This window comes from Calypte anna, unplaced genomic scaffold (assembly GCF_003957555.1).
Source record: "Calypte anna isolate BGI_N300 unplaced genomic scaffold, bCalAnn1_v1.p scaffold_101_arrow_ctg1, whole genome shotgun sequence".
In the NCBI taxonomy this organism is placed as follows: Eukaryota; Metazoa; Chordata; class Aves; order Apodiformes; family Trochilidae; genus Calypte; species Calypte anna.
Genome location: NW_022045419.1, coordinates 1 through 13,757, shown reverse-complemented (window position 1 = coordinate 13,757; position 13,757 = coordinate 1). Strand labels below are relative to the sequence as shown.

Sequence of the window (13,757 nt, the reverse complement as noted above, 5' to 3'; positions counted from 1 at the left end):
AAAAAAGCTCCAGTCTGGCCTTGGCTGATGGAAATGTGGAGCCAGGCCCCTTCTCACCCCCTATTCCCTCTTTTCCACCCTTTTTCCCCTTTCCCAACCCTCTATTCTCTCTTCCCACTCCCTATTCTCCCTTTTCCACCCCATATTCCCCCTTTCCCACCCCTTTTTCCCACCCTTACCCCCCCTTTTTCCCCTTCCCCACCCCTTTTCCCACCCCTTTTCCACCCTCTATTCCCCCCTTTCCCACCTTTTCCTTTCCCACCCCTTTTTCCCCCCTTTCCCCCCCTTTTTCCTCCTCCACATCCCTTTTTCCCCTTTCCTACCCTTTTTCCCCCCTTTCCCACCCCCTATTCCACCTTTCCCACCCCTTTTTCTCCTTTCCCACCTTTTTTTCCCCCTTCCCCCCCTTCCCCTCCCTTTCCCACCCCCTGCTCCCTCTTTTCCCCTCCTTTTTCCCCCTTCCCACCCTTTTTCCCACCCCTATTCCCTCCCTTCCCCCCCCTTTTCCCCCTTTCCCACCCCCCCACAGCCTCTCCCATCACTTTATTCATTTATTGACCCAAAACAGGCAGCACGGGGGGGAGGAAGGGGCGGGGGGAGGGGGGTTGGGCCCCCCCCTGTGCTCCCAGTGGGGTTTTTGGGGTTCAGAGGGGGCCATAAAATCGCTGATAAGCGGCTGGGAACCCGATCCGGTCCCCGAGTTCATCACAGGAGGGGTTCAGCTCACAGACCTCGCGCCGAACTTCCAGAGGGTCCGGACCAGTACCGAAAGTACCGCTGGGGAGAGAGGGAAAATGGTGGGAGGGGGAGAAGGACCCGGAACCAGAACTGGACCCGGGAGGTCCCAAAAAGGGTTCAAGCATTGGGACCCCTTCCCCCCCCCCAAAAATCAACCCTCCATGGGTCCAGACCGGTTCCGAAAGTACCGCTGGGGAGAGAGGGAAAATGGTGGGGGGAGGAGAAGGACCCGGAACCGAGAGGTCCCAGGAAGGGGTTCAAGCATTGGGACCACTTCTCCCCCCCCAAAAAAAAACCCTCCAGAGGGTCTGGACCAGTACCGAAAGTACCGCTGGGGAGGGGGAGGCGGGAGAAGGACCCAGAACCGGACCCGGGAGGTCCCAAAAAGGGTTCAAGCATTCGGACCCCTTCTCCACCGCCCCAAAAAAAAAACCCCAAACCCTCAGCTGGTCCAAACCGATACCAGAACCACCAGGACGTGGGAGGTCCCCAAAAGGGTTCAACCAGTGGGACCCCTTCCCCCAAAAAAACCCCAAACGTTCAGGTGGTCCGGACCGGTACCGAAAGCACCGCTGGGGAGAGAAGAAAAATGGTGGTGGGGGGGGAGAAGGACCCAGAACCAGAACGGGACCCGGGAGGTCCCAAAAAGGGTTCAACCAGTGGGACCCCCTCTCCCAAAAAAAACCCAAACCCTCAGGTGGTCCGGACCAGTACCAAAAGCACCAAAAAGAGATGAAAAATATTGGGGAAGAGGGGGGGAGGACCAGGGAGGTTTCAGGAAGGGGCTCAACGAGTGGGACCCCCTCCTCCCCCCCAAAAAAAACCCCCCCTGGGGTGAGTAGGGAAGGGGGGGGAGGTTGGGATTACCCATCCTGGATGTAATTCCTCTTCTGTCTCAGCACCGCCTCGGCACTGGCCCGTCTGGAGATGAAAGCTGGAAGGGAAAGTTTTGGGGTTCAGGGGGGGTCAGGGCTGTGTCCCCCCCCCTGTTCCCCCCCTTCTGCCCCCCCCCAGGGCTCTGTCACTCACCCTCGGGGCCGGGAGGGTCCTCGGCAGTGCTGGAGCTGTCGGCGGCTGCAGGGAGGACGCGGAGCAGTGGGGGGGCAGCTCGGGCCCCCCCCCCTCAGCTGCTCCTCTTTTTGGGGTGGGGATTATCCCACCCTGAGCCACCCCCCAAAATCCCCCCCTACACCCCAGAGTCCGGGGTTGGGTCAGGATAGAACTAATTTGTCATCTTTCGGTACTAATATTCCACCTTTTCCATTTCCCTTTTCCTCTCCTTTTCCCTTTCCTTTTCCATTTTCCCTTCCCTTTTCCCTTCCCTTATTCCCCCTTCCCTTTTCCCTTCCCTTATTCCCCCTTTTTCCCATTTCCCCACCTTTTCCCTACTTTCTCCTCCCACCCCCCTGGACTCCTCACCCCAAATCCCCCCTTCTCACCCCAAATCCCCCCCTTCCTCCTCCTCCTCCTCCTCCCTGGTTCCGACCCAAACCTCTGCAGCAGCAGAAACTGAAGCCGAGCAGGACCAGGAGGGGCAGCAGAACCAGAACCCTCATGGTGCCTCCTTGGGATGGGTTTGGGTTCCTGGAGCTCCTTGGATCCTTTTATGGTCCCGGGATCCACGGGACCAGGAGGAGCCCCTGGGATTTATTTCCAGCACTTCCTCCCCTCCAGCAATTTGTGGGTTTTTTGGGATCAATTCCCAGAACCACAGGGAGGGACCCAAAACCCCATGCCAGCCCCTCCCCCCTTCTCCCAGAACCCAAGAGGCACCAGGATTCATTCCCAGTCTGGCACAGTTCAGCACTGAGAGGGGCCCCAGGGGATAATTTGGGGGGGGGGGGGGTGTCAGGATATGCCCCCTTTCCATGGTGTTCCCAGTTTTCCTGGGTCTCATCCCATGGCTCCCATCCCAAACAACCTCGGAAAAGGGATCAGCACCTCTTAGACCCCCCCAAAAAAAATTCCCACAAAAAATCTGCTTCACTTCCCCCCCCCCAAGGGATAATTTGGGGGGGGTGTTCAGGATGTTCCCCCATTCCATGGTATTCCCAGTTTTCCTGGGTCTCATCCCATGGCTCCCATCCCAGCACCTCTCAGACCCCCCCCTACCAAAAAAAAAACCCACAAAAAATCTGCTCCCCCCAAAAAATCTGCTTCACTTCCCCCCCCCCCAGGGAATAATTTGGAGGGGGGGGGTCAGGATGTGCCCCCTTTCTATGGTGTTCCCAGTTTTCCTGGGTCTCATCCCATGGCTCCCATCCCAAAGAACCTTGGAAAAGGGATCAGCACCTCTTAGACCCCCCCCAAAGAAAACCCCCCAAAAAATCAGCTCCCCCCCCAAAAAAAAAAACCCCAAAAAATCAGCTCCCCTTCCCCTCCCCCAAATCCCACATTCCCAATTCCTTCTGAGCACTTCCCAAGATTTTGGGGCAGATTCCATAAATCCAAGGTTGTCCTATAAAGCAAAATCAGAGGAATTTTGGGGGATTTTTTTTTTTTGGGGGGGGGGGGGAAGGGTTGGAAGAGGAATTGCTGAGGCTAAAAAAAAACCAAACAAACCCAAAAAAAAAACCCCAAAACTTTTGTCAAACAAAACCCCAAATGACAGAGTGCAGGAGCCAAGCCCAGGAAGTGGGAACAAACTCCCAAGCTCCTTCAATTTCTTGGATTATAATGTAGGGAGGGAAAGTTTTCCAGCTCTGGCTGCTTCCCAAGGAAAAGCAGGAATGGAAAAGGTTGGAAAATTTCATTTATTTTCTTTTAAAAGTTGGGAATTTTGATTTCTGACACCAGGAGGGGGACTGGAGAACCTTTGGTCCTCAAAAAAATTCCCATTCCCTCCCCCTCAGGCTCAGGAGTTCTCCTGGTTCCCAAAAAAATTTTTTTTCCAGCCCTTCCCTGCCTGGGAAAATTCCACTGAGGAAAAGAAAATTCCAGGTGGGGAAAAAAACCCCAAAAGGTTTCAAGAAAATCCCTTTTTTCCCCTCAGGTTTGGCTTTAGGAAGGCAGAATTCCAGCACTGTGTCCAGAAAAACTTTGGATGTGGGATTCTCCTCCCTGTAGAGCTGAGCAGTGACCAGGAATTCCTCATTCCCAAAGATCCCAAGGTTTCCTTTATTCCTTCTTCCAACCTGGGAGCTTTCCAGCCCCACTCTGACAAAGGAATGGGAGAGGAGGTTGGGAAAATCCCACTAGGATCCCACTTCCCAGCACCTCAGGGAAAGGGATGAATTCCTGGAGAAGGTGCAGAAACTCCCTGTGGCATTCCTGGGATTTTCCTGAACATCCCGAGGAGTTCTTCCCTCTCTTTACCGAGATCCTGGAAGGAAAAAAAAAAAAACAAACCATCCCTGAACTCCATTTTCCTTTGGGATACGACCCCCACTCCAGAAAATATCCCACCCAGTGCCTGGAAAACACATCCAGGATCCCCAGGAAAACACATCCAGGAATTCCAGGAAAACACATCCAAGATTCCCAGGAAAACACATCCAGGACCTCCAGGAAAAAACATCCAAGAAAACAATCCAAGACCCCCAGGAAAACACATCCAGGAATTCCAGGAAAACACATTCAAGTCCTCCAGGAAAAAACATCCAAGAAAACAATCCAAGACCTCCAGGAAAACACATCCAAGCTTCCCAGGTGAATTCCTTAGCTCCCACGGGAGCTCTTTCCTAAGTGGAGGGATTTCAATCCCTTTTTTTTTTTACAGGGTCCAAAAAAAACCTGGGAATTTCTTAATTTTTCCCTTTACCTGCCAGGAATTCCTCCGGGCTCGGATCAGCTCCCGCAGCTCCGCAATCCTCTCCCTCCCTGCCAGCACCATCCCAGCGATGTTCCTGTTCTCCTCTTCCTTTTCCTTGAGGAATTTCCTCAGGAATGCTCTGTGTTTCAGGAGATACGGGATCAGGGAGCTCTGGATATCCTCCTCGGGAATCCCACTGGGCCTCCTGCCAAGAGAAAGAGGTGAGGAGCTCCCTGGGTTTGGAATTCCCTGGAATTCCTGAAAATTCCTTCCCCCCTCTTTGCTGAAGGGTGGAAGGAATTAATCCAAGGTTTCCCAAGGAATCCAATGGTGGTGATGGAAAAATCCCTGAGGAAGGACACAGAGCAGGGGTCACACTTTTTTTTTTTTTTTCCAGGTTTTTTTTAGTCACAGGGAGGTTCCAAAAAATTCCTCAGGATAACCCAAAGCTCAGCCAGGAAGAGATTTGTCTCCCAGAAGGAATTCTGTCCCTGAAGGAATTCTCTCTATCCCAGGAATTTGTCTCCACATCCCCCCCTTCCCATACCACGCGGGCTCCTCCTGGTCCTTTGCCTCTTCCACGATTTTATCCAAGGAATTAAAGAGCAGCTCCAGATTCCCTTCGGTCTTCACCTCCTGGATCTCCTCCTGGAAAAGGAGGGAAAGAAGAGGGAAAAGGGGGAAGGAAGAGGGGAAAGGAAGAAGGAAAAAAAAGGAAAAAAAAAGAAGGGAAAAAAGGGAAAAGAAGGGAAAAAGAAGGGAAAAGAAGGGAAAAGAAGGGAAAAAGAAGGGAAAAAGAAGGGAAAAGAAGGGAAAAAGAAGGGAAAAGAAGGGAAAAAGAAGGGAAAAAGAAGGGAAAAAGGGGAAAAAGGGGAAAAAAGGGGAAAAAGGGAAAAAAGGGAAAAAAGGGGAAAAAAGGGGAAAAAAGGGAAAAAAGGGGAAAAAAGGAAAAAAAAGGAAAAAAAAGGAAAAAAAGGAAAAAAAAGGAAAAAAAAAGGAAAAAAAAGGAAAAAAAAAAAAAAAGGGAAAAAAAAAAGGGAAAAAAAAGGAAAAAAAGGAAAAAAAAAAGGAAAAAGAAGGGGGAAGGAGGGGGGAAGGAAGGGGGGAAGGAAGGGGGGAAGGAAGGGGGAAGGAAGGGGGGAAGGAAGGGGGAAGGAAGGGGGGAAGGAAGGGGGAAGGAGGGGGAAGGAAGGGGGGAAGGAAGGGGGAAGGAAGGGGGAAGGAAGGGGATATTTGGGAAAAGGGAAAGGGAGAGGGAAAGGAAAAGGGGAACCACCCCAGGACTCAGCAGGCCCAACACAAACACTTCCGGGCTCCCTTCTCCCTGACCATTCCCTGGGAATCCCCAGGAGGGAGTTCCCGTTATCCCAGGAAAAGCTCCAAATCCCTGGAGCTGGGCGGGGAGGGGTCGGAGCCAGCGGGTTCGTTTGGGCCAGAATCCCGATTTCCTTGTATTCCCGGGACCATCAGGATCTCTGGAATTCTCCCCCTCTGGAATTCTCCCCCCACTCACGCGGATGCAGCTCTGGAGCTGGGTCAGGAACTGGCGGTGGAGGCTGCGCAGAACCTCGGGACGGAGCGAGGAGAATCCCTGATAGCAGTGAGCAAAGCGCGGGTAGCTGCCAACCGGGACCAGAACCGGGTCAGGACCGGGACCGGAACCAGAACCGGGACTGGAACTGGAACCGGGACTGGAACCAGGGCAGAACCGGGGGCAAAACCAGAACAGAAGCGGGACAGAACCGGGTCAGAACCAGGCTAGAACCGGGACTGGAACCGGGACCGGAACTGGGTCAGGATCGGGACCAAAACCAGGATCAGAACCGGGTTAGAACAGGGACCGGAGCTGGGATAGAACCAGGACCGGAAGCGGGTCAGAACCGGGACCGGAACGGGGTTAGAACCGAGTCAGAACCGGGACCAGAATCAGGTTAGAACCAGGGTCAGAACCGGGATCAGAACCGGGTTAGAACCAGGACCGGAGCCGGGACAGAACTGGGTTAGAACTGAGTCAGAACCGGGGGTCAGAACGGGACCGGAACCGGGTTAGAACCGAGTCAGAACCGGGACTGGAACCGGGACGAGAACCGGGTCAGAACTGGGACCGGGGATCAGAACCGACAATGGAACCGGGTCAGAACTGGGTCAGAAACGGGACCGGGAGGGGCCAGGACCAGAACCAGGACAAGCCGGAGGCAGAACCGAGACCGGAACCGAGTCGGAACAAGGACTGGGCCGGGGTCAGAAGCGGGAGGGGCCGGGGTCAGAACCGGGACCAGAACCGGGTAAGAACCGGGGGGCTGGACCGGGCCCGGGCCAGAACCGAGAGGGGCCGGGGACAGAACCGGGGGCTGGGTCGGGGATCAGAACCGGGAATGAGATTGGGAATCAGCACCGGGAGTCAGAACCGAGGGCTGTACGGGGGCTCGAACCTGGACCGGGCCGGGGGGGGCAGCACCAAGGGTCGGGTCGGCGGTCAGAACAGGGGAAGGGGCCGGGTCAGAACCGAGGACTGGACCCTCCCCGCTCCCCCCTCACCTCCCGGCCTCCACCAGCTTCTCCAGGAAGGTGTCGACCACGGTGGCGAAGATCTGGGAGCGGCCCGGAGCCTCGGGTTCGGGGGAGGCCCCGGTCCCGGTCCCACCGGTCCCACCGGTCCCGTTCTCCCCATCAGGGCCGCTCGGCGCCGCCGCCATCTCCGCTCCCAACGCCCGCGCTCGCCCCTCATTGGCTCCCGCCCCCCGCTCGCGGCGCTCCGATTGGTGGAGGGCTCAGGGCCCCGCCCACTGCTGCTGCGCAGGCGGGGAGGGAGTGGGCGTGGTCTGAGCGGGGAGGGGGCGTGGCCTGGGTCGAAGGTGTGACGTCATAATTATAGTGATTTTTATCTATATTGTTATAAAGCATTATATGAAGTATATAGAAAGCATTATATTATAAAGCATTATAATATACAGCATATTTAAAGTCTATATTATTTATTAATAATATATTAATGATATATTAATAGTGTATCATTATATCGTAATAATTTGTTATTACTCCCTTATTAATATTAATAATTAATGGATGCTATTACTATATTATTAAATATTATTACTATTTATTATATTAATATATTATTTATACTCTATATTATTATATTATTTATATTATTATATTATTTACATTATTCTTTATATTATTATTAGATTTACTTTATTTTATGTATATAATGGATTATTATTTATATTATTTATAACTTTAATATTAATATATGTAATTATCTGTAATGTATTGTATATTAATTATAATGCTTTATAGTTAATAACTATAATAAAAATATAGACTTCATCTATAAAATACTTCATAATTTATTATTTAATAGAGAATAATTTATATTATATTATAATTATAATTATATTCAATTACATATTTATTATATTATATTAATTATATTAATATCTTAGTATTAAATGCTTATTTATTAGTACTTATTAATACTAATACTTAAGAGATGTTTTTAATAGATTATTAAATATAACTATTTAATATAATATTAATGTATTATTTATATTATGTTATAATTTCCATTATTATTCATATTATTATAGTTTATTTCATTTATATAATTTATTATTTATATTATTATTTACAATATTATTTATATTATTATTTATACAGTTTCATTAATATAATTATTTATATTTATATCTTTATTATATTAGTATATTATACGTAATTATGTATATTATATTGTATATTAATTATAATGCTTTATAATTAATAACTTCATAATAATATAGACTTAATATATAAAATACTTCATAATTTATTATTTTGATGGAGAATAATTGAATTATATTTCTATTATATTACATTATATTATTTTTTAATTTATTTTTATTTTATATTATATATACAACTCTATAATACACATAATTACATATTTATATTCTAATTATTAATTAGCTATTACTCCATATCCATGATGGGAAAGCTCGGATTGAAAATCCCCTTTTCCCACCCCAAAGGTTCCTGGGGGAGGATTTGGGATTCCCAGGATCCCATTTTTCCCTCCCAGTTTTCAGCAGAATTCCCCAAACCTCCCCAAAAACTCAAAAAAAAAATTCCTTGGAAACCAAGGAGCAGCCTGAGGGGCTCTGGAATTTATTGGGTGTCAGGAAAATCCCTGGGAAAAGGAGGAACAGAAAGTTGGGAATTTGCCTCTTCCCGTTTTTCTGCTGCTTCCAGGATGAGGAGGAAAAGGAGGAATTTTGGTGTTTTTTCCTGTTAATGCTGAGATTGCCCCCAAAATGGGGCTCCTGGGATTGGGATGGAAATTCCAGGAGATTCCAGGTGAGAGGAGGAAAAAAAAAAAGAAGGAAAAAAATTCCCCACCTTTTGCCTCTTGTTGGGAAAATTCCCCTGGAGCAGCTCCAGAGGGAACCAAACTCCCCTCCCCCTTTTTCTTTCCTTCCTGGGAATTCCAGGTGGGAAAAAAAACTTGGGAAGCTTCAGCTTTTGATCAAAAAACCAGGAGCAGGGGTTTTTTTTCCTTTTTTTTCCCTTTTTTTCCTTTTCTTTTTTTCTTTTTTTTTTCCTTTTCTTTTTTCTTTCTTTTTTTTTTTTCTTTTTTTTCCTTTTCTTTTTTTTTCCTTATTTTTCCTTTTCCTTCTTTTTTTTTCCCTTTCCTTTTTTTCCTTTTCTTTCTTTTTTTCATCTTTTTTTTCTTTCCTTTTTTTTTCCTTTCCTGGTTTTTTTTCTTTTCTTCCTTTTTTTTCCCTTTCCCTTTCCCCCCCCCCCTTTTTTTTTTTCCCACCTCACCTTCAGTTGCTTCCCAGTCCTCCCAGTACAAATTCCCCCACTTCCAGCCTCTGGCTTTGCTTCCAGAAAAAACCTGGGAACTGGCAGCAGCAGGATTGACACAGACACTGAACAAGGCCACAAAACAACCACTCAAACCCCCCCAAATCCCAAAAAAAAACCCTAAAACGTTGACAAAAGAATTAAACAACAGATTAAAACCAGGAATTAGGTGAGAAAATTCCTAATTTTCCAAACAACTCCACTCATAACCTCACTGGTGGGAGGAGGAAAGAAAGAGGAAATTTTTTTCCAAGGATAAAATAAAAAAACTGGGATGTGCACCTAAAATCAGCTCTTCCAAAAAACAAAAAAAAAATCCAGGGAATTGTGGAGAAATATCCTTGGTTTTTTCTTCCAGCTCCTCACCAAAGGATTGCAAGATTCCCCTCTTGGGAAGTTTGGCAAAAATGAAAATAATTTAAGGAATAAAGTGGCTTTTTTTAAAAAAAAAAAAAAAAAAACAGGGAGAGGTTTAATTAAACAAAAAAAAATCAGGAAATCAGCAGGGTGAATTCCCACAGCTCCCACCTTGGCCCAAGGTCTCATTTTGCTGCTTTTGGAGGAAAAAAAAAATAAAAATAAAGCAGCAGAACAAGCGGGGTGCTGGGTTGGGGGAACAACTGGGAGTTGGGTTCTTTTGTTATTTTTTTTTTCTTCTTTTTGTGCTTTTTTCTCCCATTTTACCAGTGCCTGGAGTCCACCAGCTCTGGCCTGAGGCTGAGTTTTTTGAGGGTCTCATAACCCACGACGATGACGATGGTGGAAGGGGTGGAGGAGATGATCCGGGCAGAGAGCCCCTTGGTCAGGCCCCAGGGCCCCTCCTCGGCCAGCAGCTGCCTCAGCGTCTGCACGATGGAGCTGCGGCCTTCCACCTGGAACAGAGGGAAAATAAAGTGAAATAAACATAAAATAAAGATAAAATAAACATAAGTGAAGTGAAATGAAGCGCAATGGAGCTGCGGCCTTCCACCTGGGGGAGAAAATCAAATAAAATGAAATAAAGATAAAATAAAATAAAGATAAAATAAAGATAAAATAAAGATAAATAAACATAAATAACATGAAGTGGACGGAGCTGAGGCCTTCCACCTGGAAAATAAAATAAAATAAAGATAAAATAAACATAAATGAAGTGAAATGAAGTGAAATGGAGCTCCAGCCTTCCACCTGGAACAGAGGGAAAATAAAATGAAATAAAGATAAAATAAAGATAAAATAAACATAAAATAAAATTAAATGGATGGAGCTCCTCCCTTCCACCTGGGGGAGGAAGAGAAAATAAAATGAAATAAAGATAAAATAAATATAAATAAAATTAAATGGAGCTCCTGCCTTCCACCTCGAAAAGAAATAAAATAAGATAACATGAAATGAAGTTAAATGAAATGAAATGCACTGAAATGAAGCTCCTCCCTTCCACTTGAAAAATAAAGTGAAATGAAATATAAAATAAAATATAAAATAAAATATAAAATAAAATAAAGTAAAATATAAAATAAAACAAAAAAACCCAAAACAAGATAAAATAAAACAAAGTAAAATATAATAAAAATAAATAAAACAAATTAAAACAAAGTAAAAATAAAAAATATAAAACAAAATATAAGAAAATAAAATAACAAAATAAAATTGAATAAAACAAAATATAAAATAAAAAAAAACAAAAGAAAAATATAAAATAAAATATAAAATAAAATATAAAATAACATAAAACATAAAATAATAAACAAACAAACAAACAAACAAAAAAAAGGGAAAAATCTTTTTTTTGGGGGGAAGAAATTCCCAGAAATCCTCACCTGGACCCGAGCTCTGATGACATCCATGGGATTGGTGAGGGTGGAAGCTGTGGCTGCTGCCAAAGGGCCTGAAATTGCTTGGAGCAGGAGGTGGGGACAATCCTTGGGAGTCAGGCTGGAAAGCTGCTCTGGGAAAAGGGAGAGAGGGGGAATTTCAGCCAAGTTTCCTGGAATTTCCCCCAACAGAATGTCCCTGACACCTCCTGCCAAGCTGGAAAGAACCACACAGAGCAGGGAAAAACTTCAGCCTCAGATTTCAAAGATAAAAAAGGGATATATTTATTTTTTAATTTTAAAATTTTAATTTTAATTTTTTAATTTGGATTTTAATTTTAAAATTTTAATTTTAAATTTGAATAATTAATTTCTTATATATCTTATAAATATATATTTTTATATATTGTCACTTACCAGCATAAAAAAGTGGCAAAAGGGCCACCAAGCTTTTTGGTCCCCTGGGATGAGGCAAAAAAACCTTTTTTTTGGTCACTTACCAGCATAAAAAGTGATAAAAGGGCCACCAGACAGAACCATTGGGAATTTAAGGCTTTTGGTCCCTGGTGTGAGGCAAACAAGAAAAAAATGACACTTTTCTTGTCACTTACCAGCATAAAAGTGGTAAAAGGGCCACCAGACAGCACTGTGGGGAATCTGGTCCCCTGGGATGAGGCAAATACCCTTTTTTTTTTGTCACTTACCAGCATAAAAAAGTGCTAAAAGGGCCACCAAGTTTTTTGGTCCCCTGGGGTGAGGCAAACAAGAAAAAAAATGACATTTTTTTTGTCACTTACCAGCATAAAGGTGCTAAAAAGGCCACCAGACAGCACTGTTGAGGATTTAAGTTTTTTGGTCCTCTCAGATGAGGCAAACACCCATTTTTTTGGTCACTTACCAAGCATAAAAGGGCCACTAAGCTTCTTGGTTTCCTGGGATGAGGAAGAGAAGAAAAAAATGACCTTTTTTTGGTCACTTACCAGCATAAAAGTGGTAAAAGGGCCACCAGACAGCACTGTTGGGGATGTAGGTGAGCAGGGAGGCCACGTAGCCCCTGTAGAAGCCCCTGAAGCCATCAGCCTGGAAAATCTGGACGATGATGTCCTTGGTTTGGCCAAAAACCAGGAACCTTTTGCCACTGGGGTTCTGGACCTTGAACCTCCCCATGCTTTCCCCTTTCCTCTGCATCATGAGGTGCTGGGAGATGACATCGATGGGGACAGTGATGCTCTGGGCCACCAGGGAGGCAGAGCCACCAGCCACCAGGGACTTGACAGCATTGTTGTTGTTGTATCTGGCCACGTATTTTCGGGTCAGCTCGTAGGTGGTGACGTAGCACTGGCCAGAAATCAGGGTGAAAGTGTTGACCAAAAATCCCCTGTAGAGCCCCGAGGCCCCTTCTGTCCTCAGGATTTTGACAAAAGCATCAAAAGTCCCATTGTACAAACTTTTGCCCTTCTGGACTTGCAGCCTGGTCCGGATGAGGGTGAAGGGGTAAACGCTGACCCGGATCATCATGGTCATGCAAATCCCTAAAAGGTAGAATTTCCTTTTGTCCAGGTGTTCCCATTCAATGATGGGAATGTTCCTTTTGTCCTCCATGGCTCCTCCTCGGAGCTGAAGGCCCAAACTCCCAAATTCAGCCTCAAAACTCCACAGCAAATCCAGGCTCGACCTCTTTGCTTCAGGGATCGGACTGGAAACGTCTGGAAAAGAAAATAAAAAAAGGGAGGGAGTCCTTAAGAACAACTCAAATCCCCCCAAATTCCCACTGAGTGTTCCCACTCAATGATGGGAATGTTCCTTTTGTCCTCCATGGCTCCTCCTTGGAGCTGAAGCTCCAAAAAATTCCAAACAAAATCCCAAAACTCCAGAACAAATCCAGGCTCCAACCCCTTTTTTGCAGGGATCAGGCCAGAAATGTCTGGAAAAAAAATAAAAATGGAGGGGGTCCTGGGAGCAGCACAAATCCCCCCAAATTCCTGGTTTTCCTGCAGGATAGCCCCCATCCTGCTGGGATTGTGCCCTCAGGTTGATGGTGGCACCTCCTGATGTCCCCAGAGCCACCTCGGGGCTCCCCGTGACCCAAATTTTCCCTAAATGATTTTTTTGGGTTTTTTTTCCCTGCTCCAGCAGCAGGAATTACCTTCCAATCACCAGGAAAAGGGATTCTTCACCCCAGCAGCTTCTTCCCACTCATTCCAGGGGTTTGGTGCTCCAGGGATTCCACTGCTCAATCCCAGGCTCTGCAGAAAGAAGGGAGAATTCCATGGGTGGGGAGAATTCCATGGGTGGGGAGAATTCCATGGGTGTTTTCCCAATTTTCCTCTGGAAATGAAACTTTTTTTTTTTTTTAATTTTTTCCATCTCAACATTCCCAAAGCTGGAGGGTGATGGGAAAAAAAAAAGCAGCGGAAAAAAAATAGGGAAGAAAGGAAAGGTGACAAACCAGGCAGAACCTCCCCGTGTTGGTGGCCGAGGTTCTGGGGACAAAAAATCCAAAAAAATTAAAAAAGGGATTCAAAATTCCAACCCGGAATCTGGGAGGCCCTGGGGGAGGTTCTGGATGGGGAGGTTCTGGGTCAGGGGTCCTGGAGGAGGTTCTGGGTTGAGAGGTTCTGGATGGGGAG

At 46.2% G+C, this 13,757-nt stretch overlaps 3 protein-coding genes and 1 long non-coding RNA gene across 6 annotated transcripts; 1 reads left to right on the top strand and 3 right to left on the bottom strand.

Moving 5' to 3' along the window:
- Positions 1 to 626: 626 nt before the first annotated feature.
- Positions 627 to 2,462, bottom strand: BGLAP (bone gamma-carboxyglutamate protein). The gene is made up of 4 exons (XM_030468411.1): positions 2,231 to 2,462; positions 1,768 to 1,812; positions 1,606 to 1,672; positions 627 to 777 (listed from the first exon to the last, which is right to left on the bottom strand). The coding sequence occupies exons 1-4, from the start codon at positions 2,292 to 2,294 to the stop codon at positions 645 to 647; spliced, it is 309 nt and encodes a 102-aa protein (XP_030324271.1). The 5' UTR covers positions 2,295 to 2,462; the 3' UTR covers positions 627 to 644.
- Positions 2,463 to 3,471: 1,009 nt separating this feature from the next.
- PMF1 (polyamine modulated factor 1) lies at positions 3,472 to 7,303 on the bottom strand. The gene is made up of 5 exons (XM_030468409.1): positions 7,028 to 7,303; positions 6,003 to 6,108; positions 5,037 to 5,137; positions 4,499 to 4,694; positions 3,472 to 4,060 (listed from the first exon to the last, which is right to left on the bottom strand). Exons 1-5 carry the CDS (start codon positions 7,183 to 7,185, stop codon positions 3,956 to 3,958), a joined length of 666 nt encoding a protein of 221 aa, XP_030324269.1. The 5' UTR covers positions 7,186 to 7,303; the 3' UTR covers positions 3,472 to 3,955.
- A 1,431-nt stretch (positions 7,304 to 8,734) lies between these two features.
- Positions 8,735 to 8,993, top strand: LOC115600180. Its single transcript, XR_003988854.1, has 2 exons — positions 8,735 to 8,824; positions 8,959 to 8,993. It is a non-coding gene; the product is annotated as an uncharacterized LOC115600180 (long non-coding RNA).
- A 275-nt stretch (positions 8,994 to 9,268) lies between these two features.
- SLC25A44 (solute carrier family 25 member 44) lies at positions 9,269 to 13,472 on the bottom strand. Of its 3 annotated transcripts, none has more exons than XM_030468408.1 (4): positions 13,274 to 13,472; positions 12,108 to 12,833; positions 11,134 to 11,256; positions 9,269 to 10,206 (listed from the first exon to the last, which is right to left on the bottom strand). In XM_030468408.1, the coding sequence occupies exons 2-4, from the start codon at positions 12,727 to 12,729 to the stop codon at positions 10,070 to 10,072; spliced, it is 882 nt and encodes a 293-aa protein (XP_030324268.1). In that variant the 5' UTR covers positions 12,730 to 12,833; positions 13,274 to 13,472; the 3' UTR covers positions 9,269 to 10,069. The 3 variants fall into 3 exon arrangements, with proteins under 3 accessions (XP_030324268.1, XP_030324267.1, XP_030324266.1); XM_030468407.1 differs by having other exon boundaries at positions 11,134 to 11,261; positions 12,108 to 12,823; positions 13,274 to 13,468; XM_030468406.1 differs by having other exon boundaries at positions 11,134 to 11,261; positions 13,274 to 13,467.
- Positions 13,473 to 13,757: the final 285 nt, after the last annotated feature.